Source organism: Zootermopsis nevadensis, unplaced genomic scaffold (assembly GCF_977971745.1).
Source record: "Zootermopsis nevadensis isolate Lab colony 2312 unplaced genomic scaffold, Znev_1.0 Znev_ptg000021l, whole genome shotgun sequence".
Classification (NCBI taxonomy): Eukaryota; Metazoa; Arthropoda; class Insecta; order Blattodea; family Termopsidae; genus Zootermopsis; species Zootermopsis nevadensis.
The window spans coordinates 12,944,595-12,964,962 of NW_028259153.1; the positions used below are offsets into that span (position 1 = coordinate 12,944,595).

The 20,368-nt window shown below is 36.3% G+C and overlaps 3 protein-coding genes across 8 annotated transcripts in view; 1 reads left to right on the forward strand and 2 right to left on the reverse strand.

The window, feature by feature from the left end:
• CngB (Cyclic nucleotide-gated ion channel subunit B) overlaps positions 1-20,368 on the forward strand; it is a 150,267-nt gene that overhangs the window by 65,663 nt on the left and 64,236 nt on the right. The window lies entirely within an intron of this gene.
• LOC110826485 (esterase FE4) lies at positions 639-12,038 on the reverse strand. Of its 2 annotated transcripts, XM_087352890.1 has the most exons (10): positions 10,084-12,038; positions 8,614-8,763; positions 8,274-8,436; positions 7,305-7,490; positions 5,905-6,110; positions 4,689-4,857; positions 4,039-4,217; positions 3,812-3,956; positions 2,554-2,689; positions 639-899 (listed from the first exon to the last, which is right to left on the reverse strand). In XM_087352890.1, the coding sequence occupies exons 1-10, from the start codon at positions 10,300-10,302 to the stop codon at positions 740-742; spliced, it is 1,713 nt and encodes a 570-aa protein (XP_087209016.1). In that variant the 5' UTR covers positions 10,303-12,038; the 3' UTR covers positions 639-739. The 2 variants fall into 2 exon arrangements, with proteins under 2 accessions (XP_087209016.1, XP_087209017.1); XM_087352891.1 differs by lacking the exon at positions 2,554-2,689 and having other exon boundaries at positions 10,084-10,308.
• LOC110826580 (prostaglandin reductase 1) lies at positions 12,179-19,249 on the reverse strand. Its single transcript, XM_022057350.2, has 10 exons — positions 19,091-19,249; positions 18,234-18,364; positions 17,937-17,982; positions 16,978-17,034; positions 16,056-16,244; positions 14,998-15,116; positions 14,262-14,416; positions 13,686-13,797; positions 12,893-13,011; positions 12,179-12,632 (listed from the first exon to the last, which is right to left on the reverse strand). Exons 2-10 carry the CDS (start codon positions 18,337-18,339, stop codon positions 12,522-12,524), a joined length of 1,014 nt encoding a protein of 337 aa, XP_021913042.2. The 5' UTR covers positions 18,340-18,364; positions 19,091-19,249; the 3' UTR covers positions 12,179-12,521.

Sequence of the window (20,368 nt, forward strand, 5' to 3'; positions counted from 1 at the left end):
GAATCGGGTTATGTTGTGGTACAGACGTGACACTGCAGTAACTGTGATATAATAGCACATAGCATACTGATGCAACATGATTGAAGCAGGAATAGTGTCGTGCCCCGATGGTGGTTTTAGGTCTACCCTTACTGACTCTGATACGTACTTTCTTATGCCCAATCCTGAGTTTTTGTGTTGCTATACTGAGCATTAGCATCGTCGTTCGGCTTCGTGTCGTCCAGCGACGTTTGTCTCGGCCTCGCGACGCTTAATACCTTGTGTCCGCGTTCGGACCACCGGCATTGTGGCGACAGGCGTCGCTTTGTTGGTTGCGTGGCTTGTCCTGCCCCCGCCCTTGCATCGATCGACTTGGCGTTGCATTTCTTGGGGTGGCATAGCATGGATTTTAAAGTATTCAATAGATGCATACGTAATTAATTACAACAGTGTTTGATCATCTCATAGTTTTGATGTGTAGACCTTTTTAAATGGGATCAAATATTTGACAATAATTCTAGAATATTTCTGAATTATTAACTTGACTTTCTGAATATCTCCAACTGAAAATGTGAACATTGGGGACATTAGCCATGGCAGATGTGAAGAAATTTAGATGCATGTTATACAGGAGGCACGTTGTGATGATGCAAATGACATTTGATTTGTATTTGAACATTTATTTATTTGTAAGCTGCAAGATAATCCAATGTATCACATAGACACAGTTTTGAAATACAAGATATATGTATAGTTTTGCCTATGTCGAAGATAAAATCGAATCCCAAAACTCCATATTTTCTTTATTTAGGTCTTTTTGCATAGTCAGCTTTTCGTCAATGTTCAGGTAGTTGAATTCAGTCTTGGTTACTGGGCTCCAGGACACTCCCAGCAACTTGTCAGCAACAGGAGTCGGGTTCCTGTTGAACAGAATGTGTATGAAGTCTCTGCTTGATTACTATTTAATACACTTTAATAAAATGTTCCAAGTATGAAGGCTTCCAGCCAGGAGTCCAAATAACTGTGTCTAACATTTTACTCATGATACATCTTTTCATTGTATCTGTTCATGAACCTACGAGTTAGAAAAAATGTTACTTTTTTAAAATATACCTAATTTTAATAGATGGGTGCATATTGGAAGAAAGAGATTTTAAAGAGAAGACTCGTTGGATGGAATTAAATGGCGACTAATACTTGTCAACTGGCAGTAGATGGAAATACTGACTGAATGTATTAAGAACAAGCTTAAGCAATAAATACTAACTCCAAGAAGCAGAGTCCTTCAAAAGCTGGTATTTACATGTCTAATCAAGAAACTATCCATCTTCTACGGAAAGAGTATGTTGGACATTAATTGTCTGTTTTCTGAGGTATGCATGGTATTTATGATGTTTTGTGAGTAGAGCCAACTCCTGAAATGTTGTGTATATCAAGTAGGCCTAAACCCCAGACATTGGACAGTATTCCATACATATTCATTATATTTCACGGATCTATAAGTTAGTCAGATGACAATAGGATACGGAATGTGGATAATGAATCAGATATTGAACATTTCTGTCTTCTGGGTTCTTGCACTGTGTGCGATCGCCCTGATGACGGAGGCAGTATGACCTCTGAAACGTTGGTAAACATCTACCAGACTACACAGCGCAACAACCCAGAAGACAGAAATCTTCATACTCTGATGATGGAGGCAGTATGACCTCTGAAACGTTGGTAAACATCGACCAGACTACACGGCGCAACAACCCAGAAGACAGAAATCTTCATCGCCCTGATGATGGAGGCAGTATGACCTCTGAAACGTTGGTAAACATCGACCAGACTACACAGCGCAACAACCCAGAAGACAGAAATCTTCATCGCCCTGATGATGGAGGCAGTATGACCTCTGAAACGTTGGTAAACATCGACCAGACTACACGGCGCAACAACCCAGAAGACGGAAATCTTCATACTCATCGCCCTGATGATGAAGGCAGTATGACCTCTGAAACGTTGGTAAACATCGACCAGACTACACGGCGCAACAACCCAGAAGACAGAAATCTTCATACTCTGATGACGGAGGCAGTATGACCTCTGAAACGTTGGTAAACATCTACCAGACTACACAGCGCAACAACCCAGAAGACAGAAATCTCCATACTCACTGCTGCGAAAACCTCAAATCTTACAATCATATATTGGCTCAGATCTTCAGAGAATTGTCACTATGCTGACAAGCTCACTAGAGTTGCCTGTCCTGAGCCATGTGAATCTAGTTCATACCATCAGACTCTACTTAAGATACCCTTTAAAAATCATGTTACTGATCAATCTGGTGAATGCTGTTAGGCTGTGTTTGAAACCTCTGCAAAAAAAAATATTTTTTTTTAACTTATTCAGGCATTGAAACCTCCCGTCTAATAACAAAATTCCATCCCAGTCCATATGAATGTACTAGCTGATGATGAGATTGTTTGAAATTGATCTCTTTGGCCTTTGAATACCTCTCCTTCATTTTATAGCAGACACATTTTTGAGGCCTGGTTATCTATTTATCACAATATCTGATTACATACATACCCTGTTTTTGCAAAATTTATCCACATTTTGAGCAACTCTGAACTCAATTTCATGCTCCTGTCATCTGGATCTAGATCTGAAACGTTATTGAATTGTGTCTCGAACAAGTACCCCAGATCACTGCCATGGTTTGCGCCTGAAACATATTGATTGTTAATTATAACATGCACTGGACTTATATGTTTTCCATTATTCATGAGACCTCATTTAAACCTTTGCACTTCCAGTATTGACTGGATTTGTTTACCCTCCTCTCACAATGGCAAATAAATAAAATTTGGCATATGAACACATATCTAAAATTTCAGTTGCACTCATGTGACCTTATTTAGAAGATTTCGGTCTTCTGGGTTGTTGCGCTGTGTAGTCTGGTCGATGTTAACCAACGTTTCAGAGGTCATACTGCCTCCGTCATCAGGGCGATGAGTATGAAGATTTCTGTCTTCTGGGTTGTTGCGCTGTGTAGTCTGGTCAATGTTAACCAACGTTTCAGAGGTCATACTGCCTCCGTCATCAGAGTATGAAGATTTCTGTATTCTGGGTTGTTGCGCTGTGTAGTCTGATCGATGTTAACTAACGTTTCAGAGGTCATACTGATGACGGAGGCAGTATGACCTCTGAAACGTTGGTTAACATCGACCAGACTACACAGCGCAACAACCCAGAAGACGGGAATCTTCATACTCACAGCTGTGAAAACCTCAAATCTTACATGACCTTATTTAGTTCAAAATATGCATTTAAGGTTTTAGAAATGGTGAGTAATATTATCAAAAACTGAGGAAAACAGTAAGTGAAGTAATTTAACACTGAGATGATTGGGTTATGACCACAGAAATTGAACACTAAATGACACAACTTTGAATTCTGATATGTGTACTGGTGATTACATTGTTTTACAAACTTAGAATGTCAAATCAGATATTTGGAAGGAGAAATAGGGTATGAAGTTGTGAACTGGATTAAGATAGGGCCCAATGGTGGACTTGTATTAATATGGTAGTGCATCCTCAGGTTTCATAACAACACCTGAGCAAATTTCAATTTCCTAAAAATACTATAAGTTGATATTTGTATTCATATATGGAAAATGCAAAACATTGTTGTTATTTTGCCACAGAAGCACAAACTGTATCTCTTGCCAAATATATTACATGGAACATAGAAAATTTGGGCCCCAAGTCCTTAGGAAGTTTTAAGCTGATGGCCTGAAACATACCTGTTCAGTATCACACACTTTATGTTCTGTACACATTACCTGATATTCCTATATCATTTAGATACATATCTCCCAATTTTTCTTCAAATGAAAACTGGTACAGATAAATGGGAGCTGAGGATTTTGCTTGCTGTTCTTTAGCACTCCTGTTTGTCCAAATGTTGAACGCGATATCACTGTATATCTAGAAAAGGAAAATTAAAGAATTCAGTCAATTTCAATCAAATGATCATGAATATACTATGTTGAAGCATTTTTCTACATACATCTATTAGCTGTGGCCATGTTTCTGCAGACACAGATCTCTCACCAAAGTAGAATTCTTTGACTTTGTGACTAAACTCTTTGGTTTCTTGTGTGCCTTTTGGAAGTCTGAGATTTACGTATATCAGAGGCTCCAAGCCATCTGTCAGAGAGTGATACCATGATGGATTTTTAGTAACATCTGTAAGGAGATAAATTGTGTTGCATCACTTTTTATATGTGAAGTACAGCCTTAATTTGAAATATCATAATATTTACTTATTTTTACAATTACTGCTACCTCATGCTTAAACAATAGTTCATTTAACAGTAATGTCTACTTCTGATAAGAATGTGACTTTCTGTGACAAATTTTGAAGTAGCAATGATAGAATTGGCATCAGCAGTCCATCATTTGCTATAGTTGATGTTGCTTTGACAGGCCTTGTAGCATAAGTTATGCACAGTGTGAGGGTTATTGTTAAGCAATTGCTCAGTTGCATCAACATATAAAATTCCATTAATACAAAGAAATTTCTTTATTTATGAATATAAATACAAGAAGTACATTTGGTATAACAATGTGAACTATTATTGATACTTCGTCATAACGAATTAATTGTTAAATCAATGAAACAGTGTACTGTATAAGCATGTTAAACAGGAACCCTACCTGGCACTGCAAGCAACCCTTCTCTTGAAGTGACTCCAATAATGAGGGGCACCTTGTTGAATTTCCCTTTTCTGATGATGTCAATTGGTCTGTTAGGTAGGAATACTTCGTCTGAATTGTTTCCTTTTTCTATGACTGGTAAGAAAAACAGTTCCAGAGGATGTCTTTCCTGTCAAATTTCAAGATTCAATGTAATTTCAAAATTACTAAATCTTGTATGAGAATTCAGAATAAAGATTAATTTCTCTCCCTTGTTTAATATTAACATTAACATCAACAGCTTTAGCCTACATCAAATCCAAATTAAACTTACTGATCTCAGAATTGGTTTGTTTTGCAAATAATTAATAAATAATCCGTGGCGTAACAGCCCTCTGAGAGCCAAAGCTGACTAGCTGGCTGCTGGCCTCACGTTCACATTTCGCAAACCATCTTTGTCCTTGACCTCAGGGTACTGAAGTTGTAGGATATCCTGTCTGTGCTCGGTGTATACCTAACCCAGTTTCATGGTATTGGCTAACATGCAGCCAATAACACCGACGAAGATGGTTCTCGAAACGTTGGTGCTTTCTCATTAAACTAACTTACACAGCTGGTAGCCCCAGAGGAATTCATTATACTTAGTCACTGTGAAAGCTTCAGATTATACAAGAAAATAATTTAATTGATAATTATCATTATTAAAATATTTCTTAAATGTGTTTATTGATAAAACACACTTTACACAAAAATTGTAATTAATTTAAGATGCCAAGTATGAGTAATATGAATGGTGATTTAGGATGCTTTATACATAGTTGATGTATGAACAGATGAGGTTTCAACTTCAAGACAAATGTTAACATTGAACAATCAGAATCTCGAAGGGAATGGTTTACCCTGCACATTAGAGCAGAATAAACATCTGTATATATTTAGAGTTAATTAACACATTCTAGATTTTGAAAATTAATGGCAGCATTTCAAGGTTTGTGTCAACTCAGTCTGTAAAATGATTAAATCACATCACTTTTATGATACAATCTGTTCTACTAAAATGCAAATCAGCACTTATAATTTGAGAGTTTGAAATTTAATTCCAGAGTCTTTAAAACAGTCATCACATAAGATTGTAAACTTACTAGCTGCGTAATATTTCAGATTTTGTGCAAAATGAAAGTATTATAACTATTATAATAAGTTCCCTGATTACTAATGTGAAGTAATGGATACTGACATCTTCTGTGAGAGTTTTGGTAGTCCCTTCAATAAGTTCTTGTGCAGGAACCTTTATAAGAAAATCCACCAGCACCTTTGAATCAGTGGTCATACAGCCCAGTGTCTCCCCTAATCTGAAAGCTCTGCTACGGGCAACTGAAGGATCTTCTGCAGCCCAAGGGCACAGAGCTGATCCACTCTGTGCAATAGCACGATGGAAGAGCCCTGTGGTAAAAAAATGGGCATTACTGTCATTGAATGTCTATTACAAATGGAAACCTGTTTCTTAGTAAACCTATTCCAGTACATGCACTGAACAATCAGTTAACAACAGTCAAAGGTAACAACTCTTCCCACACATCTTCCTTTAAAATTACGTCATTTTTTCAAACGAATATTTCTGTCGATCTGTAAGAATCTGAGTGGCCATGTTCATGTCTCTTAGAAGTCAAACATGTGTCAGCATTATGTCAAGGTCACGACAATATCCGTCCGTGGGTTTGCCGAATGGAGGCCTTTGAGATTTTCAAGGTCATTCGGATGTCATTTTTTCAAACGCATATTTCTGCCGATCTTTAACTACCTGATTGACCATACTCATGCCAATCATAGGTCTCAGACAGGTCAACGTAATGTCATGGTCACGACTATCAGTCCGAGGGTTTGCCGAATAGATGCCTTTGAATTGTTCAAGGTTATTCGAAACACTTTTTTAAACGAATATTTCTGCCGATCTGTAGGAATCTGAGTGACCATATTCGTGTCAGTTAAGAGGCCACGGAGAGTTCAGCTTCATAGCAAGGTAAAGACAATATGAGTCAGAGGGTTTTCCGAATTGAGGCATTTAAAATTTTCAAGGTCAATAGGAAGTCCTTTTTGTTTCGAACCCATATTTCTGCCTATCTGTGGTAATCTGATTGGCCATACTCATGTTAGTTTGAGGTCACAGACAGATTAACTTCGTGTCTAGGTCATGGCAGTAATATTCCAAAAGATAAGGCTAGTTGAGTTAGTTTATTTTGGGTTAGGTTAGGTTGGATTAGTTTAGATAATGTAAAGTTTCAAATGCAATAAAATGCTTGTTGTCAACATCTTAAGAAAACCATTGTTGATCAGACCCATGTTTAATTGAACTTTGCTATTCAAAATTATCCCAAGAGCATGTAGTTAAGGTATGTACATTCTGTTGTGGGTCATCATGTATAGAATTATGTGATTTTTACACAAAGTGGCTGTGTCATTGTATATAGTTTTGCACATAATGTGAACTACTGACACTTCTTGCCCCATACTTGCAAATATAGAATCTAAGTAGACAAAGATGACATACTATCTTTTGTTGTTATCTGTGAACTTATCTATTATACTCACAGTAGTGAGTAATGTGTTTACACATTTCGAACGAGATACTGCATGTACCTTTGGCCATTGGTGATACAACTTGCAAATGAACACTGGCTCCTCCAGCACTTACTCCGCCAATTGTGACACTACCAGGATCTCCCCCAAACTGTGCAATGTTCTGCTGAACCCAGCGCAGAGCCAGAACTTGATCCTTCAGACCAGCGTTACCAGGAACCACTGAGTCTCCTGTGCTTAGGAATCCTGAGAAAAACTTTTTATGATTAAAATGCTTATGCATTTGTACAAATTCCTACATATTGCACCTGTAGTTATTTCTTAAATGACAATAAGAAATATGTATGGTCCTTGAGATGTTAGTGATTTTTAACCAAATGACATGACTGATAGCCCAAGAAGATTTTATTAATTAAGGACATGCTAGTTGTTTATTTAAAAAGTTGCTCTTATCTTATTTCCTTTCCAAGATTCTAAAGAAATATAAAATATATAATAAATTTGTTGTATTATGTGGCTGTGAAACAGTTTCTCATTGAAGGAAGAATATAAACTTCAAATACTTGAAAACAAGTACAAATGAAACTATTTAAAAATGAAAGAAAATGGAGACACTTTATGATTTGTAGTTATGTAAGGGTGGTCAAGTTGATGAAATTGCATTATGCCAAATTAAATAAATGCATTCAGAACTTTGATGGTGAAACTAGTTGAAAGGCAGCTTCATGTAAGACCCAGAAAGGGTATGGGAGTGATTTTAAAATGTTAAGATATTGAACTGAATCAAACTGGTTTGGGGCTTGGTACAATTAGTGGTGTTGAACTTTCGGGTTCTGTTGCTGGTCAGCCATTTTAGTCAACTAGTTGTCTAGAAAGATTAAGTTTCATTTTGAATGTAATAAATTCAGAAACTACATACAGATATTAAATTTTAACAGTATTTTATTCAAGAGATTATAGATTTAGTATAAAATTTGTGCTGTTTCGTGTGTATTACATTCAAATAATTAGTTTTATTGAACCTGTTACCTAATGCCCCCAAGCGGTAGTTCATGGTGACTAGAACAACTTCTCCAGTATTCATCATGGGACCAGGTCCATGCATTTGGGCACCTCCTGATCCAATGTAGAAGCCTCCACCATGAATATACACCATGACTGGTTTAGAAGCATCAGTATTTCTGACAGGCAGCTGCAGGTGGATTAGGACAGAAACAACAATTGTGATCTAAAGATTTTAAAGAATTTGTATTCCTACACTATATTTTAAAAATATAAATATGATTTTTACATGAGATGATATTTTAAAATGTAAATTAATGATTTCTACACTTTTGGTAGTCAGTTCAGAACTGCTCGAATGTGTTACCTTAGGTGTAAAGACATTGATAAACAGACAGTCTTCATCTCCAGCATAGTTATTGTCGGTACTGTTGGTAAAAATTCCTGTTTGGGGGGCCATACTTCCCTCCTTGAGAGCATCACGAATTCCTTCCCATGGCTCTGCTGGTTTTGGAGCCTGAAAAAGAAAATCCACTTTCATGTGAAACCAATAGAAAGGAATTGTTTGAAGTATTTCCTACATTAAATTATCATAAACCATGAATATGACTTTCAGAGATGTTTATCATCAGGGCAGTCACTGAGTTACATGTGAAGAATAGGTTTCAGATATGGGAACCAGTCAGACAAGATAGAACTGGTCAGGACAATGGGGTTAAAGATTAGGTGAGAGCAAGTGAGCCTATGGGAGAAGGATAAACTGCAGTCTGACCAGAAGGGGTGTAGCTCAGATGTGCAAGAGAGACAGGAAAGGAAATGGCCCTTAGCAAGGTCATTGGGAACCAACAGGGAGAATTTGGAGAGAGGAAATATGAAAATGGCTGCAGAGGACATATGTACTGGCCTACTGGCCAAGTCAGAAGCACTGATACTGTATCAGAGGCTTCCTACTTCCTTTGAGGGAGTGGATGAGTAGATTTCATGACTAGCTCAGTCTCACATAATAAATCTTATTTTCATAAGTGATATGGAACATATAGGTAGGCATCTGTCTGTCTAACATTGAACATTGTACATGGACATCAAATGTTATTAACTAGAAATTAGTTCAAAGTTTCTCTTGAACATTTTGATCATTTCATTGATTCTTTATAATGGAACTCCAATGTTTATGGTCATAACAAGAACTATCTAGTTTATCCTATTCTAAATCAGTTCTTATCTTGCACCCTCCTTTCTTGTGGATCTTATGTTCATTTTCCAATTGAAATACTGATCTCTTACATGAGTGTTTTCCTATGTGTGTACTTAAAAGCATTTCATGTTTGCCAATCCCTAATACTTATATTTAACAATTTTATAATAATTGATTTAAGAGAAACGTAAAGATGAATAACTGAAAAATGGTGGATACTACATAGCAGAAACTGTGTTATTATGGTGTTCCCCAGGTCATAATTTATTTCACAAGCTCTATAAAACTCTGGGATGTTATTTAATGAATAATTGAAGACTTTCATCCTAGATAGAGAGTGTAATTTCCTAATTTTCTAGTTATACATACCAATTTCTTTTCAGTAAATTATTTGCATTAAAATTAATCTCTTAGTCTTAAATATAAGAATGAGACTGCAGAATTTATTACTATGGTATGTAATCACATCAGGAACCATAAAAATTTATGTTTCCTATATGAACATAACTCAAAATGAAATAATCAATAAATACTCATTTCTTACTACTCATACATTGGTTTAAACTAGTATACATATGTTCTTGTCCTTATATAAATACTCTTATCTCTATGTATTTATGAAACTTATAACACTGAACTCACCTTGAACCTCAGAGGTCCCACTGGAGGTTTTGCATATGGAATAGCATGGAAACTGTAGTAGGTTACGCCAGCATTTGTCTTCACTTTTTGTCCTCTCAGACTGCCTTGGGCCACACGAACGATCACTGTCTCTGCCATGTATATGTAACAGTTGTCTGCGAGATAAGATACTGTGCTCTGATGAGAGAGCCCATTTAATACTGATTCCAAACTCATCATCTGTGCCTAAAGAACATAAAGATAACACTCAGTTATTCAGTTTCTATTGGATGATTAGGTAGATATTATCTGTTAAATGTCATAACATCATGACTTTGCTATAAATATTTTATATAATTTGTCTTCATGTAGCAGTTACATCAGTAACTACTTTGACATTCTGATAACACATCTCTAATGTGATAACAGAGTTCTGGAAAGGAAATGTTCCTTATTAATTTAAAGTAGCTTTTTGTCTATTAGACATTTTGTGTTCACTGTATAGATTGGATGTACTGTAGTGAGGTGAGGTACACCATTTCAGACTGTCACTGTGATACAAAGCACTTAGCATGTTCTTGTAGAGACTCACTTTGGTGGCCATGCTTACATAATACACTATTTACTTGCAAGTAAATAAAAAATCAGAGGCTCACTGGACACCACCAGCTTGTGTCAAGCTCAAATCAAATTCTGTTAGGTTTCCCAAAAGTAAATCACATTACAAAAGATCTGAATGTTTTTGATGCATGTGTACCATAATTTATTTCCGTTCCTTGGTTCTTCTTATTTTTTTGATACTAGTCTCAGTTCAGTTTCTGAGACTAGCTGTTTTGAACAGAGACCTTGGATTGGGTTCTCCTGTCCCTAAAGATGGATGTATAACCAGTTTTTGAAATGTTACACTTTAAGGAAAACAAATTATAGATATGGTCCAAGAAAGTGAAACTATTTCTGTAATTTTTATTTAAACATTTTTTAATATGCTGTGTTTAAGTACCATCATTATCATTATCCTATCATTGGAAGTAAATGAGTTCTGTGGGTGTTCCCACCTCAGAAATGAATAATCTGCACCCTTGTCTGTGTGGGTAGAGGCTAGGAAGAGCGTTATAGATGGTTTACTACAGATGCTGTTCTTCATAACTTTAAATGTTGAATACAGATCCTGTTACTATAGTTTCTGCATTCAGTTCTTACATAATGCAACTAAATACTGTGCAATATTTATGAAATACCTGTCTTGTGCTTATGCTGCCACTGCTTCCATTTCATAACACCTCTCTATCTCTCTTTTGAGAGAGAGAGGTTAAGAGAATAATGTTAATGTTTGTCAGCAGTGAGGATCTCACGGATATGTATCATCCAGTCATGTCAATATTTTGCAGCTGGTAGTGGTTTATCTATCATAACTAGGGAGATTACAAGGGGAATGTAGTCTATATATGGAAGGTGAATATGGCATTTATTGATATTAAGCCATGATTTTAATTAAGGAAGAAATACTCCACTAGAATTTACACTTTGCTTGCTCTCCATGGCAAAAAGCTAATCTTGTCCTAGTTTCATACAGTTTCCATTTCCACTGCTACAGATGCTTTCTCCCTGATTGTGAATTGGCTGCAAAGCTGATACCATCAATATTTTACTCACATGGCAATGGATCCTTTGAAACTCTCTGTGTAAAAACATAAAGTAGCAACGGTACTAACAGATTATCTTGACTGCTTCATAGTATATTAAGTGATGCTTCATGATAAATTGTTGGAGTTTATTGTGTGTAGAAAGGAAACAAAACTGTTGTACCCCTCTTGAACTGCTATGTGTAAAACCTGCAGAAATACTTCAAAATTCAATTAGTACTCTATGCTTTACAAAATTTATTGAATTAATTATATGGTTGTAGAAAATTAAATACAGTAAGAAAGAATTATTAACATGTTAATTTGGTGACATAGTGTCCCTCATTAAACTCCCTTTCATGGCAAATTTTATGATTATTTTTGAGAGGACTGGAAATAATATGGGATAAGTATGGAAATGGAAATGGAGGAGAGGTATGGAAGATCCCAGATTGTTTCTAGATTAATGATTTGTTCAGATTCTTCAAGATGTATTTCACATCGAGGTGAATGAATGTATTTTTATTTTATAGAAATATCCCATTTCACCAGTATTGTATATTTCAAGAGATAATACAGAAGGAATAACTAAATTGCACTTCCTGTTTTTAACCTGTGCATGCAAGTGCAAATTCAACTTTTTAAATTTTATGTTTTTATCATAATAAGCATGTAAATTCATAGTTCATCTGTGGATGAAAGAATTTATACCAGGCTAGTGATCAAAATCAAACCCAATATGTTAGTCACATAATTTGTACAAAACCATTACTTTCAGCTTCATTTGAAACTTGACCTGGAAAACAAATAACACATGTCTCTGTATGAACTGGAGTTTCAAGCCTTCACAACAGCTTTTCCCACATTTTCTCCTCGTAGCATTCCTATGAATGCTTTTGCAATGTTGTCAAATCCCTCAGTCACAGTCTCAGGGTGTACCAATTTACCCTGTAAAGAAACATAATAATTGTATCTGTAATTCACATGTGTGTGTAGACTTAGAGGCATATGAACTTATTATTCTGTTTTCACCTGAAAGTGTCACTACATGATGTAAGATTCTTGTACATGCCATGACGATAACAATAGTAAAAGAAACCACAGGTCGATCATGAGCTCATAAATATTTCATTTTGTACAAATGACTTTATTCTTTGAAAATTCTTTACAATCATTATTTTGTATAGTATGTATTTGAGCTGGGATACCTCTTTGATCAACTGTAAGTTGTAGTTGATTCCTTCATCCCATCTGTCTAGCCAGCGTCTCACTATGAAACCTTCCATCTTTAACTCCCTGAATACAAGGGAAGGTTGAAGGATAGGAGCTGAAAATAAAACAGCGCAGTACAACTATACTGAAACAGTAGTACAGATATAAATATCCACAAAACTTGAAGGAAGGAGAGATATTATTTTTATATGTTTCTTGGAATAACATTTTTTAAGCTGTGAACAAGATTTGGCTGGCAAATATGGGTTTCCAGAGGTAGGTTTTGCAGTAGCAGTACAGAAAGTTAAGCGCGCGCGCGCTCTCTCTCTCTCTCTCTCTCTCTCTCTCTCTCTACTGTTGATATTGTTCATAGTTATTTTAATCCGGTTTGCCATGATATCTTAGAAGATTGTTGTTCATGTTATTTTGACATCAATACCTTAGACTTCTTGAACTAAAATTCCACTTTAAGTTATATGCATTTATTGATTTTTTCAGTGCATTCTACATTCATAGTTCATCATGCTTCCTTGATTAATCGTAACTCAGAACTTCCTTTTTAAATCACAAATACAAAATTCTACCTGACTGGTTAAATAATGGCAGCATATTGAAGGGAGGGTATTAATAGGCAATAGAATGTAAAGAATGACTTTCCATCAAATAAGGAACTTTAAACTTATTTTTATTAGAGCTTTTGTATTGCACATTCCCTCCTTTCCTGTTGATAATGCTCAAATTAAAAATTAATAAGAGAAACTCTGAATCAAGCATGCCTGTGTAACATACCTAAAGGAAGTTTGGTGTAATCCTCGTTATATGAAGAAATGGAGCCACACACTGAAATACGGCCTCTCTCTCTCATTTGTGCAATGATAGCACTACTCAGTGTGCCACCAACCTATAACACATGTAAGATTACAGTGTAAGTGATTTGCAGCAGCGGTCCAAGCGGTGGTGGTGGCAGCAGCAGTACTGCTACCGCTGCTGTGCCTGATGTCACGTCTTTTCATTTCTCACGTCCGACAAAGTTATGAGAAACTATGTGATAATACTGATAGTCTTATGCTTGGCTTACCTTTGTGTCATATGTTTGAATCTTGCTTATGACATGGATTTTTCTATGCATTTCTAATGATCACTGATCATACCACTCAGTACCACAAACTACCTAATTTGGTATTCTACCATTAGCTGATTTGCTAGTAAAACACCCAGTACTGGTATTATTAGGCAATTTCAAGAACTTATCAGCCCCTGTATTTCCTGAGAAAATTATCTAATAGTGAGATTATGATGACAAATTTATTTTCAGATGTACATTTCACATTACTTTAAAACCTTAGTTGTACTTTCTGAACTCACATTATCAAAGTAACAATCGATTCCATCTGGCGCAGCTTCTTTCAACGCCTTTGTTACATCTGTCGTCTTGTAATTGAAAGCCGCATCAAACTTCAGGTTATTCTTCAGCCACTTCACCTTATCATCTGACCCTGCAAAGCCTATCACCTTGCATCCTGGTAGAAAAGAATTATCAGAGATAGCTTTATATCCTCTAACTGATAAATATGCTCTTTAATTTTCATATTTAAAGAAAATATAATTTTGATTGTCATTATAGCCACTACGACTGTAACAGCCATCACCATCAGTTCTAATGATTATGACTTTAAATTTGTTTTGGTTTCAAAATCAATCAACTCTGAATGCAAATCAGAAGTGCCAACTATTCAGTTATGTCTCATTACAGATGTTTCATGAAATACATTCAGTTCTGTTTAATGACTATATTCATCAATTTCAGATGATAATGTAGGCTTCGAGCAATTTGTAGCTCATTTTCTAAACCAGAGACAGGAATCTAATTATCTGTAAACAGGAGAGTGTCTACTTCTTTCATATTAGAGGTTTATTAAAAAATCCAAGTATATATATTTTTTTCTAAAACTATTCAAAACTGTTATTAAGTCTACTAACCTATCAAAGTCTGCAGTGATCATGCGATTGTTGATATATGCTCAGAATTACGAAAATGCAGTTTTGAAGGGCAATGTCCTATTAGTGTGCTCTGATTACTCCCAGGAGTTAGTGAACCTACCTTTTATTTTAGCAAGCTGGCCAACATGGCTACCAACTGCTCCTGCTGCCCCACTGACTACCACAGTTTCACCAGGTTTCGGTTTACATATTTCAAGAAATCCAAAGTATGCTGTGTTTCTAGATTCACAAAGAGAATAAAATTTATGAGTATCACACCACACTGTAAAGTCAGTAAATCATTTTCATTTGAATTTATGAACTGTCAGTGGTTTATGTTATGTCTGGTTAGTGTTCACAAAAATGTCTTAAAATTACTGAAGATGGGCAGATTTAGAAGCTGGTGCTTATATAATATTTTTTGTTTCTGTTTTAAATTATTGGCCAATGTGTGAGGGTGACTTATAATGTGGGTAAAATATCACTGAAGTATATATATCCTTGCAAAGAAAAATGTTAAATGGCATCCCACATAAATGTAGCCAAAAATGTTATGAATCTGCTAAATTTTCTACTATAAAGTTTGCAGCATGCTGCTGGAGAATTTGGTTTACATTCCTCAGTGCAGAAGCACATGAAGGAATAAGTGTTTATCGGTATATGAGATCTCAGATGATATTGAAAACAGACAAAAGTGCTGTTGGCTGTCTTTCACACAAAGGAGTCTAATTTCAGTACAGCTCGGTTCTCTGTTCATAGTATCTCCCTCCAGCGTAGTTAGCTTCTCTTGTGTATAAATAAATATATAATTTCTTATTTGAGTTGGGATAAAAACAACAGATAAGGCTGTATAAGTTTCAGCTGATATGAATAAGTCTCCTAACAAACAGTATTCTTTGAATGTGTATTTTCTGTTACCTTATTTTTAGTGAAATTTAAGACTTCAGTCTGTTAATTTGCATGACTCTATATAAGTAAGTATACTTGAAACAAGAAATGAGATCTGTACTGTACTTGAGTTTTAAGATCCTTTACTAATATTTATGACCTCAGAAATTTCCTTACTGAATACAATCATTTGAAATTATAATGTAGTGGACTGGAATTGTAGACAATTTGAAATTAAAATTAAATTATTCCACAAATGTTCTTGCAAATGAAAAAGAAATTGGTACATACCCAGGCATGCCCAGGACTCCAAGTGCAAGTGACAGGGGTAGTCCTGAGAAATCAGGTATGATGAAGGGTTTTGACATCCATAGTATTGTAGGCGGATTGTCAATATTGATAATGCTCTTAGTTTGCCATCCAAAGTGACCTACAATGTGGATTCCAACCTTGTACTCAGGATGTTGGCTCTCAATAACCCTACAAAGAAATCATGATTATTTTTTCTCCCCTATATTACATGAGTTTTTTATCTGGGAAGTCTTTGAACATGGAAGAAATTGCATCCAGTAATAGAACCTTGAAATATGGGTTAGAGTTGACAATAAAGGAAATAAAATATTTGAGATTACTCAGTGTGGAATTAGCAGGTTACTGTAGCATTGGAATGAGACTTGCAATGTCATGACCCAGCTTTTTTTCATGGATTTCCTCACTCAATGATAACTCTGGGGTAGCACTATAAAGTAGGCTATGACCATGTCCTAAATCATTACCCCTACACCATTCATGATCGTGTTCTCATCTCGCTGGATGCTGTGTAACCTGTACTTAAGTAGCTTAAGAACTAGTCAGTGTGTTCAGGATAAAAATTGTTTTTTAATTTAAAACCTGCAAGAATAATTAGAAATACCTATCCTGTCGCCCTCCCTTTCCCCTGGTAACCTCTGAAGAATTTAAAGCATTATTTGTTCACAAATAATAAACATTTATATCACTGCTGCCTCATTCTTTCACTTTCTAGAACAGATTATTTTCTCATAATGTAATGGACTTTGGTAGCCCCTGCACTAGGAATACAATTAATTCCATATATATTATTATATTCATTTTTTGTTGCTTCATTAAAATTGTGATTGTTTATGTCTTAAAAGGATATGACTGAAAGTACCCAAGACAGGGGAAGGAATAGACCAAAACTAATTGTCCTTACCTTGCAACTTGTGATCCAATCATGGTGGTTCCAGTAGGAAAGTTGACTGAATATGGCCTAAAAGAAGAAAGAAATATTCAAGGGATACTGTATGGATCAGTCTGCATTAAATGTGAGACAGGCAACTGCATGAGGAAAATTAGTACCTAACTCCAAAGATCATATTCCTTAGAAGCTAATTGTCGCTCAGCTGGTCTTGAAGTGTACAGCCTTTTATTGAAACTGAAGGTTTATTACCACATTCACAAGAACCTGCCACTGGTCCCTTTCCTGAGTCAGATAAATCCAGTTTACAATACATTCTTACATCCTTTTTTGATATTATTGTCCCATCTAAACCTAGGTCTCCCACGTGGTCTTCCCTTTACATTTTCCAGGAGGAAAATGAGTAGGACTGTAGTGTGAAATATAATTTTATTTTATTTGGGATTTATTTCAAGGTTATATGTATATTGATTAATGCTATATTACTTGCCTATATGTGTATTATAAATCTTATAGGAATGTCTGAAATTGTGCTACACTTGTACTTTCTTATTAGATTCTTATGCAAGACAGTAAATGTTATGACATACTGGTTAACACTCTTTCATTTGTCAGGCCCCCATTTCAAATCTTGGCCCTTAGACCAGCCAACCTGACAGGCTTTTTATGGTTTTACTGTCCCATAAGTAACTGCTGGGATAATATCTTAAATTAAGCCACAGCCATTTTCTTCCATACTCTTCACAATTCATTATTCTTTAATGACCTTATCATTTTATGCTATATAGTCTGAGCTATGAAATTAAGCACAGTTAAATAAATAACTTATACATATTTTTGGTACATATGTATAGGCATTAATGCAATAATTTCATGTTGTGGTCATTAATTAAATAAAAACCTGTCTGTGTTACGTATCCGATAAGTTACTGACTCAATCTCTAGGTGAACTGAAAGATGTGAATACAACTTGCCTCATGTATGGATCGACACTTAACCACACAGCTTCACACAGAATTTCTGTAACAAGAAAGAAAAAGAACAGTTATGAAAAACAAGGAAATGATCTGGTTCAGTTTAAGTGACCCATTAATAAAGTAATTTCCAGGAGCTAATTGTTTAGGATCTATGTACATATATATATATAATATCTGTGACAAATAAGAAATTGTTCCACAAATACAGTCTTGCCTCACTGCAAGAATAATAAAATGTATCTTTAAAAAATAGAGAGTCTAAGAATGGATAGGATTTATCTGGCTGAATCTTACCTCCTTTCTTCAGGGGTGGTAACTCTTCTTCTACAACCTCAAAATCATCTTCCTTTGGCTCACCAACAAAGTGTTTAGCCAAGATGTATTTCTTTGTCTTTACCATATTGCAGAGTTGGCGAAGGGTAATCCTGTATTGTAAAGGAATCTAGTTTTAAAAACGAGTCTTCTAACAGATTATTCTTATTATTTATATTCTACACCATGAAGACATAAAAGAGTGGAAATATAAATCCATGCATTCTTAACCTGGGCACTAGAGGAAGTGAGTGATCAGCCTCACTTCCGGCCACTTTACCGCTGGTGATCTGTAAGTGACCGTCGAAACCTCGCCTTGATAGCTCAAAAGAATTCGCCCACTTCCTTTCTGGGCCGTTGTAAAAGTTTTGTTACACAGAAGATTTATGGTGAACAGTTTTAATTCTATGCACAACCCTCAAGGTGGATAATAACCCATTTTCGGCTGTCCGCTCCTGCTTATTCAGTATATTCGCAGTTTCACGCCATGAGTTGAGCAGCAGTCTTGTGTTAGCTTATCATACCGGTCATTCTGTAGGCCCTACCGTTACTGTCTGTAGCCATGGAATTATGGAAATGTTAAACGAATGTCGTATTACAATGAAGCTACTTGCATTTTACAAAGAACCAATTGTTGACGGATCGTGTGTCTAGAAGCAGACTGTATCCACATCCGAGGGTGAGAGTTACAAACAGATTATTTGCGGTGAATACAAATACCAGCATGCAGTTTCGTTGGGTGTCTTCTGTTTGGCCTGCTCTTCATCTTTCATCAGACGCTTATTACCTGTTTCAGCACAAACTAACTAGACCTACATAAAAAAAATAATCACACTTGCCTTTGAAATATTGCAGTCAGATTTGCTGGTAACTTCTCAAGCGGCAAGGTGCGTACAGTCGGGCTTCGTGAAGGACACTTCGGCTACGCACGAGGTCTCACTGCTTAAAGCCAGAATGAGACAGCAGATGATAAAATGTTTGGATTACGGCCAAGTACTCGACTGAAGCGGACAAACAAATGTCATTGAAAAACAGCTGTGTCACGCCTAAATGAGATAATTTCTTTAGATATTCTTAATGATGCCTGTCATGACATTGTCAGATGCGTCGCCTGGACCGTGTTTCGATCCCCGTCAGCGGAATAAATTTTCTCTTAGCCAACACGTCCAGTCCGGCTTAGCGTCCCACTTCGCTTCGCACTCAGTGGTACCGAAATCTCTTTCTCCGGGGGCAAAGAGACGTGTACATGAATCCCACCACTTTCATCAATCTTGTGCATAGGTTAAGAATGCTAGGTGGTATATTTCCATTGCCTCACACGTCTTCATGATGTAATAATGAAAATCACATTAATTGCTTTCATAGCGTAAACTGCTTTCTTTGCAAGATTTCAGGTTTTCACAGCGGTGAGTATGAAGATTTCTGTCTTCTGGGTTGTTGCGCTGTGTAGTCTGGTCGATGTTTACCAACGTTTCAGAGGTCATACTCCCTCCATCATCAGGGCGATGAGTCTGAAGATTTCTGTCTTCTGGGTTGTTGCGCTGTGTAGTCTGGTAAATGTTTACCAACATTTCAGAGGTCATACTGCCTCTGTCATCAAGGCGATCAGGCCCTGATGACAGAGGCAGTATGACCTCTGAAACGTTGGTAAACATCGACCAGACTACACAGCGCAACAACCCAGAAGACCGAAATCTTCAGCTTTCTTTGCCTTTACTGGACATGCAAAGGGTTGTGTAGTGGTCGATGTTCTGAAAAATGTTCGTAACTTACTCGGATTAAATAATTTGAATCTGTTCTAATTTTATTAATAGCCTGCTGTGTAATAACTGTCTATGTGTTACGCCCGCATAGGAATTCAAATAATCTTGGTGTGTACTCTAAATAAGTAGGACCACCTACACGAACTGGGATAGCTGAGACGGTGACTTGCTACGGGTTAAACGGCCAGGGTTTAGTTCCTGGCAAAATTGTTTCTTAACCTGCCACTTCCAAAACCGGTTCTGGGCTCACCCCGTCTCTTATCCTCTTGGTAATAGGGAAATATTTCCTCTGTTAGTAAATCTGCTTGAGCTTGAAGCTGACTACAAGCTGCAGAGGATAAGAATAAGTAGAAC